This window comes from Ciona intestinalis, chromosome 7, assembly GCF_000224145.3.
Source record: "Ciona intestinalis chromosome 7, KH, whole genome shotgun sequence".
Lineage (NCBI taxonomy): Eukaryota > Metazoa > Chordata > Ascidiacea > Phlebobranchia > Cionidae > Ciona > Ciona intestinalis.
The window spans coordinates 1,596,454-1,620,901 of record NC_020172.2 but is presented as its reverse complement, the minus strand read 5'-3'; the positions used below and the strand labels follow the sequence as shown (position 1 = coordinate 1,620,901).

General features: G+C 33.9%; 5 protein-coding genes across 6 annotated transcripts; 2 read left to right on the top strand and 3 right to left on the bottom strand.

Annotated features, from left to right (window-relative positions):
* The first annotated feature begins 31 nt into the window (after positions 1 to 31).
* On the top strand, positions 32 to 8,053 carry LOC100175976 (cAMP-dependent protein kinase catalytic subunit PRKX-like). Its single transcript, XM_002126064.5, has 9 exons — positions 32 to 971; positions 1,316 to 1,484; positions 1,682 to 1,770; positions 2,234 to 2,408; positions 2,736 to 2,855; positions 4,020 to 4,115; positions 4,648 to 4,783; positions 6,597 to 6,671; positions 7,250 to 8,053. Exons 1-9 carry the CDS (start codon positions 599 to 601, stop codon positions 7,298 to 7,300), a joined length of 1,284 nt encoding a protein of 427 aa, XP_002126100.1. The 5' UTR covers positions 32 to 598; the 3' UTR covers positions 7,301 to 8,053.
* Positions 8,054 to 8,179: 126 nt separating this feature from the next.
* LOC100186996 (serine protease 55) lies at positions 8,180 to 13,313 on the bottom strand. Of its 2 annotated transcripts, none has more exons than XM_026835213.1 (13): positions 13,016 to 13,313; positions 12,764 to 12,813; positions 12,239 to 12,367; positions 11,627 to 11,740; positions 11,303 to 11,455; positions 11,197 to 11,240; positions 10,842 to 10,927; positions 10,414 to 10,504; positions 9,998 to 10,163; positions 9,616 to 9,732; positions 9,218 to 9,403; positions 8,803 to 8,949; positions 8,180 to 8,278 (listed from the first exon to the last, which is right to left on the bottom strand). In XM_026835213.1, exons 1-13 carry the CDS (start codon positions 13,030 to 13,032, stop codon positions 8,274 to 8,276), a joined length of 1,305 nt encoding a protein of 434 aa, XP_026691014.1. In that variant the 5' UTR covers positions 13,033 to 13,313; the 3' UTR covers positions 8,180 to 8,273. The 2 variants fall into 2 exon arrangements, with proteins under 2 accessions (XP_026691014.1, XP_009858946.2); XM_009860644.3 differs by having other exon boundaries at positions 8,182 to 8,278; positions 11,627 to 11,749; positions 13,016 to 13,308.
* A 691-nt stretch (positions 13,314 to 14,004) lies between these two features.
* Positions 14,005 to 15,694, top strand: LOC100183810. Its single transcript, XM_002126297.4, has one exon. It carries the CDS (start codon positions 14,742 to 14,744, stop codon positions 15,558 to 15,560), a length of 819 nt encoding a protein of 272 aa, XP_002126333.1. The 5' UTR covers positions 14,005 to 14,741; the 3' UTR covers positions 15,561 to 15,694.
* Positions 15,695 to 16,076: 382 nt separating this feature from the next.
* Positions 16,077 to 19,254, bottom strand: LOC100186173 (ankyrin repeat and SOCS box protein 1). The gene is made up of 6 exons (XM_002126383.5): positions 18,975 to 19,254; positions 18,501 to 18,682; positions 17,545 to 17,825; positions 16,781 to 17,050; positions 16,475 to 16,598; positions 16,077 to 16,182 (listed from the first exon to the last, which is right to left on the bottom strand). The coding sequence occupies exons 1-6, from the start codon at positions 19,188 to 19,190 to the stop codon at positions 16,167 to 16,169; spliced, it is 1,089 nt and encodes a 362-aa protein (XP_002126419.1). The 5' UTR covers positions 19,191 to 19,254; the 3' UTR covers positions 16,077 to 16,166.
* Positions 19,255 to 19,726: 472 nt separating this feature from the next.
* On the bottom strand, positions 19,727 to 24,435 carry LOC100181439 (leucine zipper transcription factor-like protein 1). The gene is made up of 8 exons (XM_002126531.5): positions 24,283 to 24,435; positions 23,852 to 23,976; positions 23,262 to 23,456; positions 22,967 to 23,093; positions 22,495 to 22,638; positions 21,992 to 22,135; positions 21,287 to 21,414; positions 19,727 to 20,877 (listed from the first exon to the last, which is right to left on the bottom strand). Exons 1-8 carry the CDS (start codon positions 24,283 to 24,285, stop codon positions 20,859 to 20,861), a joined length of 885 nt encoding a protein of 294 aa, XP_002126567.1. The 5' UTR covers positions 24,286 to 24,435; the 3' UTR covers positions 19,727 to 20,858.
* Between the last annotated feature and the right edge of the window lie 13 nt (positions 24,436 to 24,448).

Here is a 24,448-nt window from a genome sequence, read left to right as displayed (position 1 = left end):
ATATTTTTTTTTAAATGGGCTCTAATATGCTTCCAACAGATTCATTAAGTACTTTGGGGTGTCAGTAGCATCACAACTTAACATAGAAAGTATATTGGTTATAGCGTCTGGTTGTTGTGTAGATTCTGTAGAATTGGTAAGGTCACCTAACAAAGTTACGTTTTGTTGTTTTAGATCGATTTTTATTCGATTTCAGCAAGTTGTTTTGTAGGTTTCAGGCACCTGAAATAAATGCCAAAAGGTCTTTAGTGAAGTACAATTATTACGTTAAAATAAATTGAATAAAGGTGTTGTACGAACCGTTAAAGACAGGTCAAAATTGTGAATTGTTTGTCGTTGCATATGTTTTAAAAGTTAGTTCGGTTAATTAGATAGAGTAAAAACGTTATACACAAGTTGTGTATAATTGATACTTGAAGTTTTAATGCATTTGGTTTAAATATAACTATAATATATATACTCAATTTTTAATTATGTGTGTGCATTATAGATGTTTAACTTGTTTTTATAGTTTTGTTGCTGACTGTGGCAGCAAGTTGGTATTTTTTTGGAATCATGATAATCAGTTTAACTTCACTGGAAAAACATAAAACCAAAGATGAGTGATTCCAAGACTGTGAGCAATTCCACCAACTCGAATAACGTGGCTTCAGTTTGTGATACAACTGTGGACAACCTGGCATCCTCTGTTTCCACTGTGAAGTTAGGAAATACAAACACATCATCTACAGAACATAAACTTAACAGTTCACCATCAACCCCAAAAGGAGAAAATGTCCAGAATTCAAATCCAGCAGCAGGGGACACGGCGGCAACTTTAAACTCTGTTGGCAATTTAAATCTCCCCCATGTTACACAACGTGGGTTAGAACAAGGTGCTACGGGTGGAGGGTCGCGGTCACCTGAATATTCAGTGGGAAGAGTGGAAAGGAAGCTTTCACTCAATGACTTGGAAATTCTATCTACAATAGGTATTTATGTCATTTAATATAATCTTAGTGTGTACCTAAGCTAGTTGTATAAGTAATATTGTGTTTTTTAATTGCCTGAATTAAAGAGTAATTTGAAATGTAGGTAATTTATGTAGGCTGACATACATAAATATATAGGCAATATTTGTATTATTGCCTATATATTTATATTTAAATGACCCTTAAATTTTGGGGTTTAATTGATCTTTAATTACAATATATTAAAAGAATTTTAAAGCAGCAATTATGCATTATTTTTTTCATACATTTAAAATTAATTTATGATCTGTTTGTATAAAGTTTTGTTAAAATTTTATATTTAGAGCAAGTAATCTTCTTATAAGGTACAGGTACGTTTGGCCGTGTTGTTCTGGTGAAAGAGAAGCACACCAAAGAACATTTTGCACTGAAAGTAATGAAGATATGCGACATCATTAAACTAAAACAAGTCCAGCATGTGAAAAATGAAAAATCAATTTTAAATCAAATTCAGCACCCTTTTATTGTTCAATTGTAAGTCAACATGACCTACTTCAATTTTATTTACATTTCAAACCAAACCAATGCATGCTTAAATATGCCAATTGTTCATGTTCATTAATAATTCAGTAATCTGATAATCGCTCGAAAAAACCTGTTCCATGACCATAATGAATTTCGACAAGGTGCCAGATGAAATAATTGGAATAATTGATGATGTGTTTGTTAAGGTTTTGGGCGGATCACGACAATTCCTTCTTGTACATGTTGCTTGAGTTTGCTTGTGGTGGGGAACTATTTTCCTACTTAAGAAATGCAGGTGAGAAACAGTGGATTATGAATTATGATATTATCAACTACTTGGAAAATTGCTACCTAACTGTAATGTATTATTTATGCAGTTTCATAATTCAAAGTATTGTATGTTTAAACATGTTCATAACTTTATGTTTGTTACTTGTGTCAATAATCAATATGAATGTATGCCAGTTGGGAGTTACATTTGTACTGATAATCACTATCTATACATACATTACCACATCCACCAAAGCTGTTTAGTGTAGGCCCAATGTTTTCCTGCTAGTTACTTTGATTGCTACACATTAAATTGACATTGCTACTCTCAAAGTATTATTGACCAAATTTTGGAATGAAATTTCACCCTGAATAAATTGTTACGCGATTTTAATCTTTTAGAAAAAAATAGTTGTAAAATGACTTAAAAAGGAAAATTTATACTCGTTACATCAGCTTGGTATTTAATACACCATGTTTTCATTAAGGTCGTTTTAACAATTCCACCTCATTGTTCTTTGCCTCTGAGATTGTGTCAGCATTAGAATACTTGCATCAACGTCACATTGTTTACCGGGATCTTAAACCAGAGAATGTTTTGCTTGATAGAGATGGACATACCAAGCTAACTGATTTTGGATTTGCCAAAAAAGTAGAAGACCGGTATGTCATTGCATTGTCATTTAATCTTCAATATATATATATGTGTATCATAATATATAATGTAAATGTAGTTTTGTTTAAGTGTTATATGTTAGTGTTGCATCACTTAATTTTGTATAGCAGTATATGTATATATATTTATTAGTTAGCATAGTTCAAATGTGTTTGTATTTTTGTATATCACACATTATGTAAATTAAATTTGATATTTAAATTGCTATACTCCTTCTGACTAAATCTTGATGTTCGTTAAGCTCCTATAGCTGGTTTCCGTTTACAACCGTATGTGCTTTGAAATACAACCAGGCCATTGATTGTGTATTACAGGACATGGACTCTCTGTGGCACGCCTGAGTACTTGGCTCCTGAAGTAATTCAAAGTAAAGGCCATGGAAGGTCTGTGGATTGGTGGGCGCTTGGAATTTTAACTTACGAGATGCTTGCTGGGTATGTGGGTGTTGTTACAAGCTAGTACAAACTATACTATATGTGTTGTAGAATATATTCACATTGGCATTTATGGCAGAAGAGTTTCTAGTTTTCTATAGTCTTCAAATTGATAAACTGCTACAGTATCGTTACAGAAATAGCATTTTTTGTGATTTTAATATACCACAAATATGTTAAGATTTGGGTTTGTCTGGACTAGTAGAAGTTATTTATATTATAAACTATATTAATAGATCGATTCAGTGATCCTATATTATAGTACTTTTCAGTAAAAGTACTTCTAATCCGATTGTTTATTTAGGCAGAAGGGTACACATATGCCTTTACAATCTGAAGCAGCATTTAATAATATGCAACTTATTTTGATACTTTAATTTTGTGTTGTTTATATTACTAATATTGGGATCTGTAAAACTGCCAGCGTTTGAATTTTCTTTTATTATTTTTGCTCTTTTGAAATCTCCTCAACAACGGTGGCCAAACTTTTCCTTCTGTATGTTTTTATTTGCTGATGCTATGATAAAACCACAGCACCACAGTATGATAACAATAGTCTAAGGCGACGGGTGTTTTAGAATCACTTTGCTTCAATAGCCGACCACTGTATTGAGGTGGCCATACTTAAAGTGATGTTGCATTGTTGGCCAGTTAAGCGTGATCAATAGGATTACATGAACAAATGCCCACTTTGCTATGTTTTGTTCACTTTTATGTCACAGTTTTCTATATTGGATTTTAGATTTTGCATAAATTACGATTTCGTCCACATTCTATGCAGAACTGTTTTTTTATTTTTTATAAATCTGATTTTTTAATACAGTTTGTTTTTGAAAATACAAAAACCACTTGTGTTAACTTTTATATTTGTCCCGGTTAATTTAACATGTTAGAACAGGAAACTTTGGCTGAACATAACAAACACTTTGTATTTAGCTGTAACCCACAAATGATTTAAACAAGCTATGACCTATAGTATATTAGATATGTATAAAACATCCATCAGCAGTACTTTTACTCTATACATTTGTTGTAAACTGTTTATCGTGTCTGTTCACTGTAGACTTATCGTGCCTTACGCGCTCTAAGCATTGTTGCCCGAGGTTGCCTTGCCTTTATATTTATATATGTATAAATATATATATAATATAAAATATTTTTCAGTTTTCCACCTTTCTGGGATGAAAGTCCGTTTGGAATTTACCAAAAAATTCTCCGTGGAAAAGTTGAGTTTCCAAAGAACATGGAAGGTTATGCTAAGTATGTTTGTTTGCACTTAACTTGCTTTGTTTTTTTTTGTTAAGATATCTTATAGTATGGTGGGAAAGACAGGACACCTTTGTCACATAATATCTAAATATCCTAATCGTGTTTTAATCAAACAAAGATCTATGGGAGTTGTAAGGATACGTTTTTTCTTAGAATTTTCTTTGCTTGCTATTAAAAAAGATGAGAAAATAGAAAAAAAAGATGTCCAATCTTCCCCAACCCCACTGTATATAATATATTAATATGATCTACAACTACACTCGTGGTTTTTATAAAATAAAAAAACTCTTCATAATGCAATACATTTATGTTTATTCTAATTGTGATTGGTGGCACACTTGTCTTGAAGTATGTGACCACACAAATTTATTTTTCACAGATCCCTTAAAACAGTTTTATTGTTACGGGCAAACAGTTAATCTCACATTTTACTATATACACCTTTTTTAATTTTAAGTAAAATAAGTTAAAAACCTTGGAAGAACTGAACGAGCGATTTCTAATTTTTAAAATACTTTTTCAGGGATTTAATAAAAAAGTTGCTGACTGCTGATCGCACACGTCGTCTCGGTAACATGAAGAATGCATCGGAAGACGTGAAGAATCATAAGTGGTTCCGTAATATTGATTGGGATGCTGTTGTAGAAAAGAAAATGATTGTAAGTTGGAATAATTGTTTCTCGTTTATCTTCCTTTTTCACTTTATTTCGCTTATGTTTATTGGTGTATTGATGCGTTGCATTACATGGTAGCCTGGTGAAGTCTTGCCGAATGGCAGATGAAACACAGGAAATACACTACGTTTTTAATACCAAATGAGCCGCTAAAAGATTATAACAGGGAATATGTCTGGTTGTGTTAGCAGAAGTAACAGAATATTTAATGAAATTGTTTCTGTGTTAAATTAAAATAGTTACAACTAAAGTGGTCTTAACTTATACATTTGACCATAACTTTAACTACTTTATTCTTAACCTGGTAGTTCCTAATTTTCTTTGTGCGCTGCTTTTTAAAAAGCTCGACCTACGTCACAGTGGCAATATTTGTTACCGACATTGCGACGTTCATTACTAAAGTTGTATTTATTAGGAATGAATTATTAATACAGAAAAAATTGTCAGGGTGTATTGTGAAATAGTAATTACAAAATGTATTGGAATGTTATTTGTCCTTTAGTTTTTTTTTTTGTTTGAAACTTTTAGTGTTCTTCTCTTTTTGGCCGATGCCTTCTGCTTGTCATCTTTTTAAAAGTTATTACTTGTATTTTTTGATGTTATTCAATGATAAATCAAAACAAATATGTACTTCTATTGCAAATTAAGTGGTGTCACATAGGGATGGGCTGAGATCTAAACTATTCGGATTCGGCGAATCCGAATATCTACGGTCCAATATTCGATCGAATCCGAATATTCGATGACGTCATTTAACCTAGTTCAATGTGGTGAAACAAATGAAATTATTTAACCGCTGCATATCCATTTTGTTTCTATTGGTAACGTTCTATCGTAGCGTTATCTGCGCGCCGAGAAATTAATTAAAAACCTGTCAATCAACGCCGGCCGAGTGCCGATAAAGGGCGACGCACCGCTATTAGTCACATGACATCAAAATTTAATCTAGATTTTTTACACTTTCATATATAATCCAAAATTACGAAGTTGGCAGATTAAAACGTTGTATTAACGAGTAGATGTCTAGTCAAGAATACGGTCGAATTTAATTCACATTTCGTTCTTTGATACTATAACTGTAGCCAGGCATGTAAAATGTGCAAACCGTGATAGTTTTGTTTTTATAATTTCTAAAATCGGAAATGGAGCACGAGCGCTAATGACGTCATTAAGGAGAAAAGACGCATGGGGACACGTTAGGTGTTAGTCGGAAGGCGCCGCTAATCAAAATTGCACAAACACGTGGTTTCCGATCAAACGAACACGTGGTTCACGATCAAAGAGGCCGCACAAGACACGAGTTTCGTGAATTGCAGTGTTGCAGAATGTTGAATTCATGTAAACATTTTTTTTAACAAAATGTATTTATAATTATTACGGGACATTTTGTAATGTTAAAGTTAGATAGTTTTACATTTTTTCGCTTTTAATTACGAAATTATGCGCGGAAACACTGTCCACTCCGGTTATTCGCAAGCGCTGCGATTCCTTACTTTCCTAGAGTTAATTCCTAACGAACGAACTGGGTTAGGTTATAATATAAATGGCAATAACCGCATAATAGTAGGTTGTAAAACACACTGTATCTAGGCGTCCAGGTATTTTCTGTTTTAACGCAATCAATAGCGTGTGCGTGGCAATTTGGGCGAAATAGAAAGTATTCGGATTCGACCACGCATATTCGGATTCGATCGAATACCTAAAAATGCGTCGAATAACGCCGAATATTCGGATTCGGATTCGATTCGGCCCATCCCTAGTGTCACATACAAAGTATTAATACCATATTATAATCCAGCCACCCATCATTCCTAAAGTGAAACATAGTGGAGATACTCGCAACTTTGAAGATTACCCTGAAGATAACTGGCAGGTGTGTATAATAGCTATGATGCTTGATAATAATTTTGCTTCTATGTTGTTTTTGTTTTGGTAAACTCATGAATGTTCTGGATAAATGTAACATGCTTTATCCTCGCATAGCCAGAACCACAGTAGTTATATAATACAGGCGTTCTGTTTCATACACTCTTGCCAGCTCTCGAGTTACCAAGTATGTTACTTTGTGGGTGATTATTTTTTTATGTGTGCCTGACAATTTAGACAACCCATTAGTGACTACTGGGTTGGAGCAATTGCTGTTAAATGTCTTGCCCAAGCACACATACGCCCACAATGGTAGCGGCAAAAAACCTTGAACTCATTACCCCTGGGTTAAAGTCAGTCGCACTTTGCCATGGTGCCAGACTAAATGCTATGACTATGTGTGTACTATAGTATATATTTCACAATAGATATTTTAAAAAGGCAGAAACAGTTTACTTGTTCTTACACATGAGCATATTGCTGCTTAAATTTCACAATTGTGTATAGTCATCCTACTGTAGAAATGAAACTATGTATAGTCGTCAGCACTCAGCAGGTATACAAATGGACTTTGTACATTTTTAGACAACAGCTGCAGCTCAACCAAAGGAGTTGAGCGCCTTCACTGACTTCTAACCATCCAAACAACAGCTTGAATTATTCCAAATAAAATTTTAACTTTTTGCGAGCAACAATTTTAAATTTTTACCATTTTCTTCATACCCATTGTGCCCAATCACTTTAATGCAAATATATTTTTGGTTGAATTCCTAACATTCCTTAATCGAGTTTTTTGTTGCCAAATGCCTATCATGCGTGCTCTATATTCCTGTTTAGTTTGCACAAACTTACCTATGCTTTTATTTTACCGAAAATCCACAAAAAAATTTGCCTACCCCCCAAACATTTCTCATGTCCTTCCAAACATTATACACATTTTTAAATTTTAACATTTTGTTCCCTTGCCATGTCAATATTTTTTCAAAACTAAAATTAGAAAAGATTTATTTTACTTTGAACTTTTAAGTAGCGCTGACAAGTCTTATTCTCAGGTTGCGAATGCGCCTATGTGTGTGTTCCTAGTACTTTTATCTGCATTTCCACCCTCAACAACCATCTTACACAAAGTCGCTATCTAGATTTCTTTGCTAAGCTTACCTACCACTTAATAAAGTGGTGCCACACAATATTACACAAAAAAAAGGTGTGACCCCTAAATGTGCACTGTGACCATATAGATACAAAAGTTTCGAAACGCAATATTTTCCCAATAGTTTCAACATTGTGTTTTACCCTGGTTTGAATGTAATCTTCTTCATAGAAACCTATTTCTTCAAGATTTCAATTTTTGTGTGTTCTAATTTCTTAGTGTTTCTCAATAGCTTTATATCGGTGTTGTTAATAAAAAGATATAAATCCAGAACCTGTTTCTTGAAAATCTTAAAAAAGACTCTGTGATCACTTCTTGTCAGGAACATTTCTTGTTTTTCAAATTTTGAGTTTTTCTTTTTTTTTAAACTACCAAAAAAATACAACCGTTTGTTGATAGGTTAATTTTATTGATTGACAAACCAGCAAGAAAGTTTCTTGCATCTTAGTTCATGATGTTTCAAGCTGTGGAGATAAGAATGAGGACTATGTTAAAGTAGTTGAATGTAAATTGTTTATTCCCGTGTGGTGGGAAAACGACGGTCAATATGACACAGATGTTCTGTTTCATACACCTTGTGCCAGCTTATGTGTTACCACGCATATGTATCTTTATGGTGCTTCTTTTTTCATGTATGGTGGAGAATTTAAAAAACCCATTTGTGACCACTGGGTTACAGCAATTGCCGTTAAATGTCTTGCCCGGGGACACATACGCCCACAGTGGCAGTAGCGATGACCCTTAAACCGTAAGGAAAGCACTAACTATTGTGCCACAGTGCAGGATAATGTAATGAGAGTATTTATCACTATCAGCATTATCTTTAATACCTAAATTAATACAAGTTGTGAAAAGTGTCAAGCACACATTACACAAAGATAACAATATGTACCACAGTAACTGTATAAATTATTAATGTTTACAATATTATACGCCTATATTGTATTAGGGTATATTGCTACATAACAAACATATTTAAAACCCTCACACTGGCAATTATTGGGTTGGCATAACTCTTGATGAATGGGATAACCTGGGCAACCCAAATCACCAGGATTCTCACAACTTCGAGTTCGATTTCGAAAACCTTTAAAGCAAGACTCACATCTTGACCATGCTCCCCACAAGGTCCATGCTGTGAAGTGGAAATTTAAATTAAAATGAACAATACAGTTATACTTTATTAGTGAGGGTGAGGTTATACAGTGTGGCATACCATGGAACCTGGCATTTGGGCACAAGTTGGCACATTACTTCAGTACAAAACAGCTACTATATATTTTTTATTTTAATATTGGTGAGGTACTTTGCCAAGGCACATAACGAGACCTGGCTTTTGGACCAGAGTTTGCTTAATACCCCAGATGCAGTTATTATGTATAAATAAACATGATGTAACATACTTGCGTGTACACAAGGCTGGCGTGTGCTTCTTACAGCTGTGTGTTCAGTTATCCAATTCTCAAGTGTTGTGATTCTAGTATACACACCATTGGTATGATTCATTTCACTACCAAAACTATGCATTCCCGCCAAATACCAAGAACAACTATTGCAACGCTGGCAGAGCAGAGGTCCTTTATAAGTCTCTAAAATGTGATGGTTATAAATTATAAAAATATTCTCTGTTTACAGTTTATGCATAACTTTGTTACAATACCAAGCACAATATTAAATGTAGATTTCTATGTTTTACTATTTGTTAAATGGTAAAATGAAATGCTACTCAAAGCAAAAGCTAAAATGAAATACTGGTGATAAAATAAATTGGACATGTTATGTGGTAATTAACTAGTTACACCTGTCACGTGACCACCGTATATCATTGAGTTATTGATTGAAACGTTGACCTGACCCTGACAAGTTTCAATGGATGCAATTGGTTGGCTAACAGCTTGAAGTATATGTCCTTGAGAATCTATAAGAAGTTCAATAAGTTTAGGTGCACCATGTCTTAGGTAGTTTTTGTTAAAAGCGGCACTGTGCCACAGTTTTGCATTTCTCTATAATAAAGGATTTAGTATTCAAGGTCTAAAGGTGCCACCATTGTAAGGGTGTGTGTGTGTGTCTCTTCAAACCAATGTGCCCTAATGAACTAATGGTCATGTAACTTAAACCATATTTATTTCTTTTTTAGTTGAAAACTGTATTACAATTTAGAAAAAAATTATTTTAGTACATACTGGGCAACTTTTGGTATCCAAGACCCCAACACTTTTCTCCAACAGCGGTTTCCTCTCCATTTGGTAGACAGACAGGCAATATATAGGAAGACTCAATCACAGGACAGCCCAAGTGAAGCAGGGCAAAGTTATTGTACGGGTAGTTATAATGTTCATGTATAGTCACCTAAAAAATAAATAAGTGTTTTGGTCTTGTGTCACGGTGGGTAAAGCGGTCTTCTCTAAACTTGCCATTGTGGATATGTGTGATAGAAGCAATTGCTTGCACCCAGCTATGCGTTATGTTTTTGGACAACTCATTAGTGACCATTATGAAGGCCAAGTGTTTTAAACAATATCACACACGCTTACAATGGTTACCACATCAAGAATGAGGTTGATATAGAATAAAATCATGGTATATTATTTTAGTTTACCTGTATGACATTGCATGTTTGTTCATGTACGTTAAAATGTCCAACATTTTCATTTCCCATTATAACACTAATATTTGACTGACTGCTATTCCTAAAACAGATGTGAATGACACATGTTTATTCGCTTTTCGTGCTTGCATATTAATTGCCATGCAGTGTTTTTTTTTCCAAAACACATAAAGAAACGCAATTGAATATTACTTTAGTAGGTCGTATATCTTATAGTACAAATAAATAATTTTTTTAGTTTTCTTTTGAATACAGAAGCAAAAAAAAATTAATTAGAACATTAGCAACAAAACTACAGTCAGGTTGTTGCACACTTTAATCTTAATGCGTTGCATCATAAAATTATTTTTGACACAACTATACTGTTCTAAGACGTATGAATAAATTTAAGTACTGAAATTGATCAATAGTTCACTTACTCAAAGCAATGAGCAGCAGCAACTACCCACTTAGAAGATATTAAACTCCCAGTACATGACTTATCTTCCCCAATCTGTATGTAAACCTAAAGCAAGACATTTTTAAAAATTGAAAGTACCAACGATCTGTTCTACTATGACATAAGTAAAACAGAAAGCAGAATAAAGAAAAGTATGAGCTGACCTATATGTTCATAATATCATTTATACAGAAAATAGACAGAAAACTGACAAAGTTATGTATTTGGAAACTGGTAATCAGCATGAGTTGTATGAAACAGAACCTTGTTATATCGTGTTATATTATAATTTATATATTCATTTTTAATTTAATGAGTTATTTATTCCAACATACCGCTGATGGCCATTGTGAAAATGAAGTAGCTGCTCCACAATTGTCTGAAACAAATGCAACATAATGCCAGGTTTTTAAATTCATTCATTATAAGTCATTACAATACCTTGCCTGAACTTGCAGCATTCATTTCTCCTATAATAATTCCAATAACCTTGAATGGAAGAGCATGGACCACATATATATGACCCCACATGGTTTAAACATGTGGTGCCAGGAAGATTACATAACGAAGGGTTTTCAATGCATTCATTTATATCTGTCAAAAAATGGTTTTAAGATACTTGTCCATTTATTCAATATGTTAGCCTATTCAATCTTTTAAGTATCTGTACTTTTCATACCTTAATGCAACAAATAAATAAAAGTCAATTAGGTTAAACCAATATTTCAAATATATAAAAAAAAAAAAAAATTATGAATTTTATACCTGAGCAGGTCTGGTTGTCAGGGTTAAGTCGAAACCCACTGTAGCAACCGCATTTGTAGTTACCAGTTCCATTAGACTGTGCGCAACTTTGACTGCAGTTTAACACCCTGCATTCTGCAAATTCTAATTAAAACAGAATAAATTTGTTGTGCAACTATAAATTGTTCAGCGTCGTAGCCGGGGGTTAGCACACCTGCCTCTAACACATATGTTAAGAGTTCATACATCGTGGCTACTACAATTATTGGTGTATGTGCTCTTGGGTGGTTTTGCAACCCAGTGATCACTAAGGGGGTTGTCTACAAGTCATACAGAAATAACAATCACCCACAAAGTTACATTCGCAGTAGCTCATAAGTGGGCAAGAGGTGCATAATACAGAACACGTTATATTAAGTGGCCTGAAGATAGGCAAGTTAGATTCGTTCCAAGCTGAAGTGAATATCATAATCAAAATTTTGCGGCAATTTAAAGACAGCTCTGCTTTTTAGTACAAAAAAATTACAAAAATTATAAAGTTAATATGTTCCGATATGCAAAATCCCAAAATTTAGGATTTATTAATAATGGTTAAATATGAGGAGCTATAACTTAGTTTAACATAAACCGCACCTTCAGTTGAACAGATACTGCATGTTTTCTTGCACCACGATCTTATAAGTGGAACGGTACTGCATTGGATTTCAAAATTCGGACACCATGAAAACTGATCCACACATGTGAGATCATTAGGACTTATATCTGCAAATGAATATTTATACTTTATCCTAGAAGCATTTATTTTGCATATGTCTAAATACTGCAAAGCAAGAAAAAGCCCCTAACGTTGTAGGCACCTTTGGCCTTGGTGAAAACACCTAACAGACATAACTAGTGGTCTCTTATGGGTTATCCAAATTGTCAGTCTCATATAAAAAAACACTAACAAAGTTACATACATGGTAAATCATAAGCGCATATTTTTGTTTTACCTAAATACACTTACCTTCTTTCGTAATTGTATAAATAATCAATTTCTACCAGTGATATAACATGGTACAATCTTAATCTATCCTAAATAGTGGCATGAATAGCAAAGTCATTTAAAAAGGTCAAAATATTGAACAAATTGAAATGTAAGAATTTATACAGTCTTACTTGTTCCAGTGGAAGATTCAACTCCCAGAATAACCCAAAGTACTAGAAACCTGAAATAATTTACAAATTAAATTAATACATAATTTTATAACGAAGAATCTAAAATGTAACAACGTTTATATATATACTCGTGGGCAATGCATTCACTAGTAAATTTAAATATTCCAGATATTTTACCCAGCAACTCTCTTCATAACACTAATCAACATATTCTTTACTGAATACATCTACATAACATAGGCTTTTACTTACATGGTAGTTTTACACATGGTTGAAATTGTTGGATTTCAGTATGAATGATCCTGAAAATTAAGACTTTATACAGTGGAGCTAGTCTAAAATTAGCATAAGGAGCAAGAATATTCAAAACTGTAATCAAGATTGTTTCGATTTCAGGTACGATAGTTATAAAAATTTCAATAATTAGTAAGGAGAAAAATAAGAAAATGCAAATTGAGAATTCGCCCTTAGGCCTGGAACCAGAAAATGTTTATTTTAATTCAAAGTTGGTATAGAAAAGGTAAACAATTTGATAAAAACAAAATTAGAAGGTGCAAATTTTTGTGGTATTTTGTTTATAGAATCTTGATTTAAAACTACAATGACATCATCCAGTAAAATTTAAAGATGTATTTTTGAAATTTACCTACTGCTCATTTAAATATAGTTAAGAAACTAATTTCTCATTAAAATGTAGTCCAGATATTAATTCTAAAAACTAGTGAATTTGTCATATTGAAAATTTTTATTTGGCAGTAAATCACAATGAAAAACAATGTATAGTAGGGTGGGGGAAGATCGGACACCTTTAGCAAATGATATCCAAATATCCTGATCGTCTTTTAAACAATTAACAACGATCTAGGGGTGTCGTGAGAATACGCTTTTATAATTCTTTGCATTTTCTTTGTTTACTACCAAATTGGGCGAGAAAATAGAATGAAAAGGTGTCCCATCTTCCCCCAACCTACTATATGAAAATATGGCTTATTTAGTTCAGATGTGAATTTTTATAAGAAATATTATAAATAGGATATTGATTAAAGTATGTGCAATGAACATCTTGTATCCATTTTTAACTTGTATTAATTTAAGATATGTCTAATTTGTATACAGTGTATCTTGTACTCTATACTCTGTGTTATTCTGTTATGGCACTAAAGAGAGTATGGGTTTGAGGCTGGATGCTGCTACCATTGTGGCATATGTGTCCTTCACATAACAGCAATTGCTTCAACCCAGTGGTACCTCATAAGTTGTCCAAATTATCAGTCATATATTAAAATAAAAAAATACATATATTCACCCACAAAGTTACACACATGTAACTCATAAGTGAGCAGCAGGTATATAAAATAGAACACCTTTGTTATAGTGACTGTTGTACATTTATTCATGATTCAACTTGTTCAACTGTAATGGATATAAAACTTTAATGGCAATATACAGTTTACCCATAACTAAGCAGATAAAAGTAATAAACTAAGTAATGGTAGGGTGTGCCCACACAAACTGTAAAACACAAAGTAGTGATCAACCAATCCTAACTAAACAACAGATAAGAATATGATATTTACCAAGTTGACAGCAGTTTCAAGAAATGTCATTATAATAAATTTTATCTGTTGTCAAGACTCAATAATACAAAGAAACCTTCTCAAAATTTACTGAAGTCAATAAACATGATGGAGATTTTTTTGAAGTTCTGACTAATGACCTGTTGAAATATTTGTCTTAGGGGAACTTTAAGGCTGGTATGCACGCACATCGAAAGTTCTGACTTGACAATTTCCTAGAACAGCAATAACCATTTACACAACATAAATCAAACCCTGAGACAGGTAATAGAAACTGAGCCTATATTTCTAAAATTATCTGTAAATAAATATTTAGTCATGGCCATGCAACATTATATAAGTTGCAAAGTTGGACTAATTTCCACACACATTAAGTGAAATAGTTGGAATTGGAATACAGTATGACGCTCTATATTGCTCTGATTCTTTGTGGCTGCCTTTGCTTCAGTGCAGAGTCACAGAAAATTCTATTCGACATGTCAGTGGAGCACTATATCGAGAATAATGCTCTTGTGCACTATGATGCACGCTATGACACCAACCTTGATTATGAAAATGGAAAAAGTGTTGAGGAATTGCTGGATCAAGGGTTATCACAAACTCATGCTTATCAGAAGAGTGAAGCAAATCAACCTTATGTTTCTAGCAAGCGACAGAATGGAAGAAGATACCTTTTCTTTGATGGAAATGATCGAATGGTGGCCAATTACAATCTCAATTCAGAGTCTGGTGTAAATGACAGACTTACTGTCACCATTGTGTACAGAATAAACGACAATAATGCTAATAATGGTTGGGTGAGAAATGGTTTGTTTGGTCATGACAATGGTGATTTTGACAAATTCATCACCTTTCTACCCGACGGTTCCCTTGTTATTTCACGCACCAAAAACAGTGAAAAATACATATCAATCAAAAACTATCCTAGTGGTGTAAACCCTGCTGCCAATGTTGTTTGGAATGTCCTTACTGTTCACTGGGATGCAGATGGTGGTGAAAATGCAAGTGGTGCCTGGTGTAACGGAAAATTACTCAGAAGGTTCACAGCTAGCCCAACTCCAAACGGATCAAACAAGTTCGTCATTGGTGATCTTAACCCAGACGGTGCAGCTCCTTTCATTGGAGCAATTGGCGAATTTGTCATGTTCAAACAAAAAAGTATTACGGATGGATCGGTTAATCAACAACACCAATATTTCAAGAAAAAATGGTCCATCTAATTTCCAATTGTAACTTTATAAGCGTAATTGCGTGATGCAGTAATTAACTAAATATATATATATTTTTGATTCTTAACCCCCTATTGGATGTGTATTTTAATTAGTGTGCAAAAAATAAAAGCTTTACAAATGTACTTTGTTGCAATATGTAGTGAAACAAGCAGAAACCCCTGTCTAAAATCAAACATACATTGATTCTGACAAATGATATTGAGTAAATTCAGATTCACTACTGAGCTGCTACTTATCTATTGTGCCAAATTTAATGGAAAAAAAACAGCAAAGAAAAAAAGGCCCCACAAAGTTACATACATAGTAACTTGTAACCAAGCACTACGTGTATAAATAAAACATGTGTGTTAAAATGATCATTATTGAAATACATAAAAGAAAGTTGGGCATAGGGATTATGAATTTAACAAGGCACACACCCTAAGAATGCATCAGTGTAATTCATTCATTTACCAAAATCTCACCAAACTACTATGTTTATCTTAACATAAATAACGATAACAACAATTGTTGTAAAAGAAAGTCACAGGTTTTATTGAAATAAACGTAGATAACAGAAATTAATTTGTAAGAAAGCAGAAAAATTCAGAAGACTCAGGTTTCCAACAATCTAAATGGAGAGGAAAAAAGGAATTTAAGAGAAAGAGAGTGATATAAATAATAGGAAGTTGGGTATAAGGATTATAGATTTAAAGAGGCAGTGGTCTAAAATTAATTATTTTTGTTCATATCATACATATTGTAAGAAAGCACTAGCCAATAAGTCTGAAAATAGGGTAAAAAGAAACATAAAAAGACTGCATAAAACATTAGAATGTAATTGTTTTAATAATTTACAAATAGGAACAACCTAATATTAATTCCTAATGTTTACTACAACTTGTATTAAACCATTGACTTACCTGAGTGATAGAAAATCCTGCAATCTCTTGGGAAGACTTAATGAAGTTATGAATCTCATTCTCTGTTGGCCCATATTATGTCGAATAACTATGCGGGTGAGGTCAGACAACTTCATTGGGTTACCTGGTAAGTTAAGTATTTAATTAGAAACCAAAACCAAAAAAATCAAACAAAAAAAATGAATACTCCCAAGTTACAAATGCTGTAACTCGTAAGCAAGCAGGAGGTGTATAAAGCAGTCTAATCTAAGAATACTGTAGACTTAATTACAATTATAGCTTATATTCTTTATTTATAAAACGTACAATTCCACTCTTCCAAATATTCAAGCGTTTCCTCCCTAGTTCTGGTTCTACCACTGGTCCTGTACATTCGAATCAACTCTGATATTTCCTCATGATGTTGCACCAAACCACCACACAGTGAGAGAAGTTCAGTGTATCGCACGTCACACATGTACCGTAGTGCCCCACACAAAAGAGAGGTGCTTCCCCCAGCCCCATTTAGACTTGGGGGCAAGCAAAGGTCCGCTCCACCTTTAACCAGGTGACGAAAACACTCAAAGTGACGATACACTGTAAAAGAAGCAATTAATATGGCAAACCCCAAATGTAAATAAATAAAGGAATCTTATATATTGTAGTGTAACAGGGCAACAACAGTTGTAATAACGCAGGTGTTCTGTTTTATTCACTTTGTGCCCACATTGTGGATTTATTATTTTTTATTTATTTCTTATTTGTGCATGGCTGAATATTTAGACAGCTCAAAGGGACCACTAGCTTGAACCCGTTAATTGTCGTTGAAAGTCTTCTAAAGAGACATACACCCACAATTGTAGGATCAACTACATCTACTTGACTAGGGGAAAGCATTTTAACTACTATGCCCATGACGAAACAAAACAATGGTTCGCTAGGTTATGTTTGTGGTAACTTGTAAGCAGCCACATGGTGTATTAAACAAACAGAACATCCACGTTATAATGACTGTCATTTTTCCGACATGTGAGGATGAACAACATTACATTGATTCATTCATTCAACCTAATATCCATTAAACAGCCTACCTAGAGTCATATAGATTGGCAGGTTGCCAGGGTAATCCCCCCTGACGTCACCAGGTGTGTGTTTCCCATGTCGTCCATTCACGTCTGCTCCATAACTGATTAGAAGATCCATAACATCAGGGTAATTGTCCCTTGCTGTTACATAGATAGGGGTTGAAATATTGGTGTCGCTACCATCTGGTTTAGCTCCAGCTTGAAGTAATATCCTCACACATTCAACGTGGTTGAACTTGGTCGCAGCAAAGAGCGGAGTTTGGCCTTTAATGTCCTCTGTCTCGAGGCTGTGTATTGCAAATAGGTATTATCAGAATTGATAGTGATGCAACTGTATACACATAAAATAGTAAGTAGGGTACGCACTCCGTCAAGGTTTGAGGTCGACCGATATGTGGGTTACGCGTACGATGTTATGGGCCGATATTTACGATTTACCGACATTCAATATGCCGTTGTAATTCAGCCTTTTACGTGCGTCGCAATTTAGCCTTAGCGTGCGTCGTAGTTCAGCTTTCATACTGATCAATTTCATATGTTCGTTATGCTCAGCTTTCATACTGATCAATTTCATATGTTCGTTATGCTCAAATATTGTTAAAAATATCGATATAAGTGGAAAATGATATCTGTCGGTCTCTATAGTCGAGATTATCATCAATGATAATAGACTTTTACGGGCAATTGGTATAAATATTTACAGTCGGGTGGGAAAGACGGGACACCTTTAGGACACAAAAACATCCTGATTTTATTTGGAACAATTGACAACGGTCTCCTGTGGTCGTAAGAATACGGTTTTATATTTCTTTGAGTGCCCTTACACCTTTTTGTCTACTACCAAGTGTGACAAGAAAATAGTATGAAAGCGAAAGGTGTCCCATCCTTCCCCACCGTACTGTGTGTACAAAGGACTGCCGATGCAACAGTTTCACATTAATTACAATGTAACTAGTACTTACTCTGCACCGTGTTTTATGAGCAATTCAACAGCATCAGCATGACCCATTAACGATGCCAACCATAGAGGGGAAGCCCCTAACCGGTTTCTTTCGTTGATATCTGGCGCAGTGCTACCGCCATCTCGCGGACTTTCATCATCGTTTTCGTCATTTCGGCAATTTTGTAGAAGACATCGTAAAATCTGTAATTACGACATAAAGTTACGCCTAACGGGTCTGTGTATTTTTGGAAAATAAGCTTTTACGCAGTCGTCGAATAATAAATTTTGTCAAAATGTAAGAATTATTGCTACGTATATTTCTGACGTAACATTCTGACCACGTTTATTACTATACCGTGTAGCTCGTTCCAGGTTTACACTTTAGTGAGCAGTACTAAATGACCATCGGAACCAATACAGACACGTTCGAAATTTAACGGGAAACCAACTGTTTGCTTAAAGTCCGTAGAGAATGTACTTTGATTTCACTCACCCAATTGCAGTCTCCGCACCGGCTCGCTTTGTGCAGATTATTCTCGCTGGCTGATGATAAACCCTTGAACGGCTTTGCTAAGGCAAGAGCAATGTTAAACCTCTGTGGTGGTGCAACTTCATCAGAAGCATTTCCATGTCCAGCGCTTTCAACCACAGGGTTATTATTTACATCAGTTGACAATGCTGTACTTTCTGTATGGCTGTACTCAGGCATTCTGATTTATTACTGCGATGATTCGTCAGCAGTGAGGGCTAATAGTGGTCTGTCAAATTGAACGCGCTACGTAGCCTTATCTCTGGAACTATGACGTCATAGTGGCAGCTGTATCTTAGTGGCGGTCGTTCGCACTTGGAATGATGGCAGAAAATCTGCGCGATTCAAGTGACAGTTCGAGATTGGCGACTTGATTGACACTGAAAGTGACCTACATAACTTGCACATTTAAAAAATAAACAAGCCTAAAAGTATTACTGAGAATCGATATTTTTTACTTAGCATACTAGGGTGGGGAAAGGTGAGACACCCTTAGCCCATAATATCCAAATATCCTGATTTTAAACAATTACCAACGGTCTATGGGAATCGTAAGCATACGATTTAAAAATCTTTGAATGCCCTTTGTTTACTAACAAACGGGACGAGAAAGTAGAGTAAAAAGGGCCCCATCTTCCCCCACCCTACATACTTGAGCCATCTAAAACACTGTTTAATACAATGTAGTTTTCCGGGATTAAATAACTTAACACATATATGCTTGGTGTATATATATATTTGGTATATAATTGCAGCTACAAAACAGAATAGAACAAATATACGAAGCAAGAAACGTTACATTATACACAGAAGAATTTGGGGACGCCTTACGCAACACTTAAAAAGCATGAAGATTTTTGTTGAGTATATTGAACAACTAAAAGAATTTCGTCTCATGCACCACAGTAAAATTCACTATGTTTTTGTTTTGCTATGAATATAATACCTTCTGGATTTTAGTTCCCAGTGTGCTCCATATACCTATAACTGTTTCAGCCAAAGGCGTCCTGGTGCGTTCAAATCATATAGTTTCACAATATAGGTTAAAATGTAGTAGGGTGGGGGAATATGGGACACCTTTATTTCTATTTTTTGTCCCATTTCGGTAATAAACAAAAAACATTTAAAGAATTAAAAATGTATCGCGACTCCCATAGACCGTTGTTAATTGTTTAAAACACGATCAGGATGTTAGAATATTATGCGCAAAAGGTGTCTCATTTTACCCCACGGTACTATATGTTGTGCAAAATGGGCGGTGTGTTACATAACTACATATAAACGAACGTCGTTATTTAGATATGCGCGAATTATAAAAGTATTTGTACCGACGGTTAACATACGAGAATCAATGATTCAGTTTGTAACATGAAGAAATATCCTTGCACAGGTAAAATGGTTAAACGAACGGGGAAATTTGCAATTAACAGTAAATACCTGCTGATATAGTGTTTAATTTTGTAGCTATTTCTGACACGGTAAAAAATAAGCTCATTTTTTAACAATCCAGTTACTTTTTAGGTGTCTGAAGATTTAAAATAAAATTCATCATTTTGAGTACAATTACCTTAAAACATTAAAATTGTTGCATGTACTGCTAATAGACGCTCACGAATGAAGACCGTAAAGTAGCACCATAGTGAAAAAGTGTATACCATGTTTCAGGTAAAAAAATTGGCATACAGAAAATAAAGGAATGGCTTTCCGTAGTCAATTGCATTCACGAAACAGAAAATATGCTTAAAACCCTACCCAGTTTACAAAATTTCAAAAGTATGCCAAACTTCTTTAAAGTGCATACTGGTATGAATGACTTCTTTAACTAAGAATCTATGTTGTAATGATGTATTAGTCGGTTTGTTCATACCTGTAATAAATAGTAACTAAATACTGTGGCATTTTTGCATATTCAACCTGGTGACTTAATAGACTTATAATTTGAAATATGTATCAGGGGCCACTGAACTAATAATAGGTAATAAATATGCAGCCGTAACGGTTTTTTGTAACAGCACATAGAGAGCCTTTATACATGAAACATACAATTAGTATGACACTGCCTACCAGTAACCAGAAATGTTTTGTACAATAATTTCACTAACGAAGTTGGCTTAGGCAACATGTTTTATACTGAACCTATATATGAGTGCGTCATATTTTACTTATGTCAGTTTCAAATTTAGTTAATTCCCTTTGTCCTAAATGCACCAAATAAACAACACATTTGCATACTAGATACACAGTTAGAAAACAACTATGTTTATGAAACAACTTACTTTCCAAGCTTCTTCCTCAGTTCTTTTAACTGTTCATTTTTCTTGGCAAGCATATCCCGTAAATTACGAAATGCACCGGTTTCACGGAATTTCTTTTCCAGATCTTTCTCAGCCATCTCAAGTTGTTCCTACAACATAAAAAAGAATTCAATTTAAAATTGAGATAAACTTATATACACTACATTTAAACTCATCTATTACTAGGTGAAAGCCATTTGAAAAAAAGTAAAATGAAATCTTAAACTATATCCATAGATTTGTTAAACCTTGATAAATATTGACCCGCAATATCCATGAATACAATGGGGAAGTATATCCCATTTGAAAAAAGAAACCCATTTAAAAAAAATCTAACCCAGTAATTTGTAGAATATCAGAAATGCAATGAATTTCCACACAGTCATTTCTATGAGCCAGGAGTAACGTACTACAAAAACATAAAAATTCAACATACATAGTTTAGAAGAAGTTAAAAAAAGAAAAAAATTTCAGAGAAACATGAACTGTATCCCATATTCCGTATTCTGTATCTTGTATACACGCCATCTTAGCCAACAAACCTAAAGTGGAAGAGTAGGCAGGCCAACCCTGTAACTTTCTGCACTACAATAATCAGTAAACATTACAACAAATAAGTTAGATTTGATATTAGAGTGGGCATCTAACTATTGCTGCATTTAAAAAGGTTGTCTATACATGGTATACCTGCACTTTAAGTAGATCGTGTTTAGTTGATGTAAGATCAGCAGCAAGAGCCTCGTTAAGCGCCGATTTTGAATCCATGCTCTCACTGAAGTCAGCCGTCATTGCTTTAAGTTTTGTCTCAAGCTCAGAAACACTGGAATTATCCTGCGCAAACAGGATTAAACCAGTTTTATTTTAATAATAGAGACTAGTATTAGAATAATAAAGGTACAAACAAATACACACAGACTAATTAAAAGAGTAGACATACGTTTTAAATAGGAAAATGCTTAGTAATTAGTATGGTAATGTTAGCAACTCATTTTCAACTCAAACTTTATATGCAATATATTTAACATTTTAGTTCCTAGAGTTTGCAAAAGTAGAACAAAATAAAACTTAACCATGCAGGTAATATTTTAGAATTGACTAATAGAGAATTGGATTATAAAAGGTAAGAAATAAATTTTCAATGATTCTTTTATTAAACAATCAACAAAAAATAATATAAAATCAACACATACCACAGCAGCAACAGGTTTTGCTCCAAGTTCTTTAATTTGTTTCTGCATTGCCTTGTTATCTTCCACGCACTTAGTTGCATGCTTTTCAAATGACCTGCTTCTTTCATTCAATCTTTCATTTTCTTCCTTCAAGCGCTCGATTTCCTAAGTAGGAAAAAACAATAGCTTAAACAAATATGCAAAGCAAGTACTATATATTTTTATTGGGTTGGAATAGAATAGATGTATAGGGCAGGGGCACACAGTTGGTCCATTACTCCAGAACATTCCTATTTTGTATGCAACTACTAACACCCTAACACATATATTAGTGCCTAAAAACTAGGTACACCAGTAACTAGGTACTCCAAAGCAAGATTTTTCAATGTGAGGATAGGGTCAGAATGTGAAAGAAAAATACAAGTCAATAAAATGATGTAGATTTGTGAAATCCCATTTGTTAATTACAAGTAATGTAATATAATAGTCCTACCATTTGCAATAGAGCAACACCACCACTTTCATTCAAAGGTTCCAGTTTAGGTAAAGGTTTGAAGTCTGAGCTTCCAGATAAACTTAATTCCTGTTCTTCAAAGTCAGCAATCTGTTCAAGCAATTCTCTGAGGAAAAAGGTTGTTTAATTCAAAATTTTATCTCAAATAAACAAAATAAAGAAACATAACACAAATTCGTAATATTTATTATTGTAACCAACTACATTCAGAATATAGTTTAATAAACATTGCTTAAAACTGTTAAAGTTTGCATAAAGAAAACTTTTACTCAACCTGTTTTCAAGTTCAGAAATATCCGAACACAGCTTAAGATGCCATTTTTCAGCTTGTGAAAGAATTTGTCGCAGCTGCAGGACACTTGTGTGGCTTGCATTTAATAACTCGGCTTCCATTTCCCCTCTTACAACACTAAGTAAGCCATCAAGCATTTCTGTCACTTCATCTGTGGTGTAGGTGTCTTCGTATAACCTGTGTTATGAAGAAGCTTTAAAATGCAGCTTACATCTTCACTCGCTAGACAACATGTATATACTATTAAATAATATGTTTTTTGTTACTATAGCAAACGCCGGATTGGAAAAAATATGTGTTGGCCATCCTTATAAACTGTGGTACACTGGGATAATTATATCAGATATTTGTTACCAGCAAGGATCTATGCAACATTACAGATGAGGATAGTAGTTAGGGGGCAATGGTGAGGTTGTAGTTGTTAGAGGTTTGGCAGATGACATATGAATAGGATTCTTCACCAGCCATGGTTATTTTACTGTATATTTTGATAATGACACTGGCTGTCTATGACAGATATTTAAAAATATTGATTGGTGAAACAAACGATAAAGTATTGTTTATTGTAGAACCTGCTGTCTTTTAAATCTTGAAAACAGTGATCCACCGCTTTTAAACGTTGATTACGTTTATAACGACAAAACCGAATGAAATTGACAGCTTGTTGGTGGTGGTGGTCATTTAAACCTAAACCTGACTAAAATAAAAAGAGGATAAATTCTTCATATGTTTGTTGGTCGTGCCTTTATTCTACTGAAGGTTTGTTTTACAAATTTTAGGGGTTTTAATGATTTTTAAATTTAATGAATAAATAACAATTATCATACAACAGGAAATGTAACTTTACACTAATCATACAGGATTACAATGAATTTAATAAATACATTCTGCATAAACTGTGTTTCTTTGGTAAAAATTTAACTTTAGATACAGTAAAAATAAAGTGAAGCAATTCTTCAAAATATATTTGAACTTTAAAAATTATAATTGAAAAGTTACTTACCATTTCTTTTTTACTGCAGTCGAATGTACCGTTACAAATAAGTATACAGATAAAGTTTGATGCACCTAAAAGCTTTAAATTGCAAGTTCCTGTGGAAAACAGGTTCAAAAATAAACACCAGAGTTCAGTTTATTTGTTTATTTAGATGGAATGACAATAAGCTTCT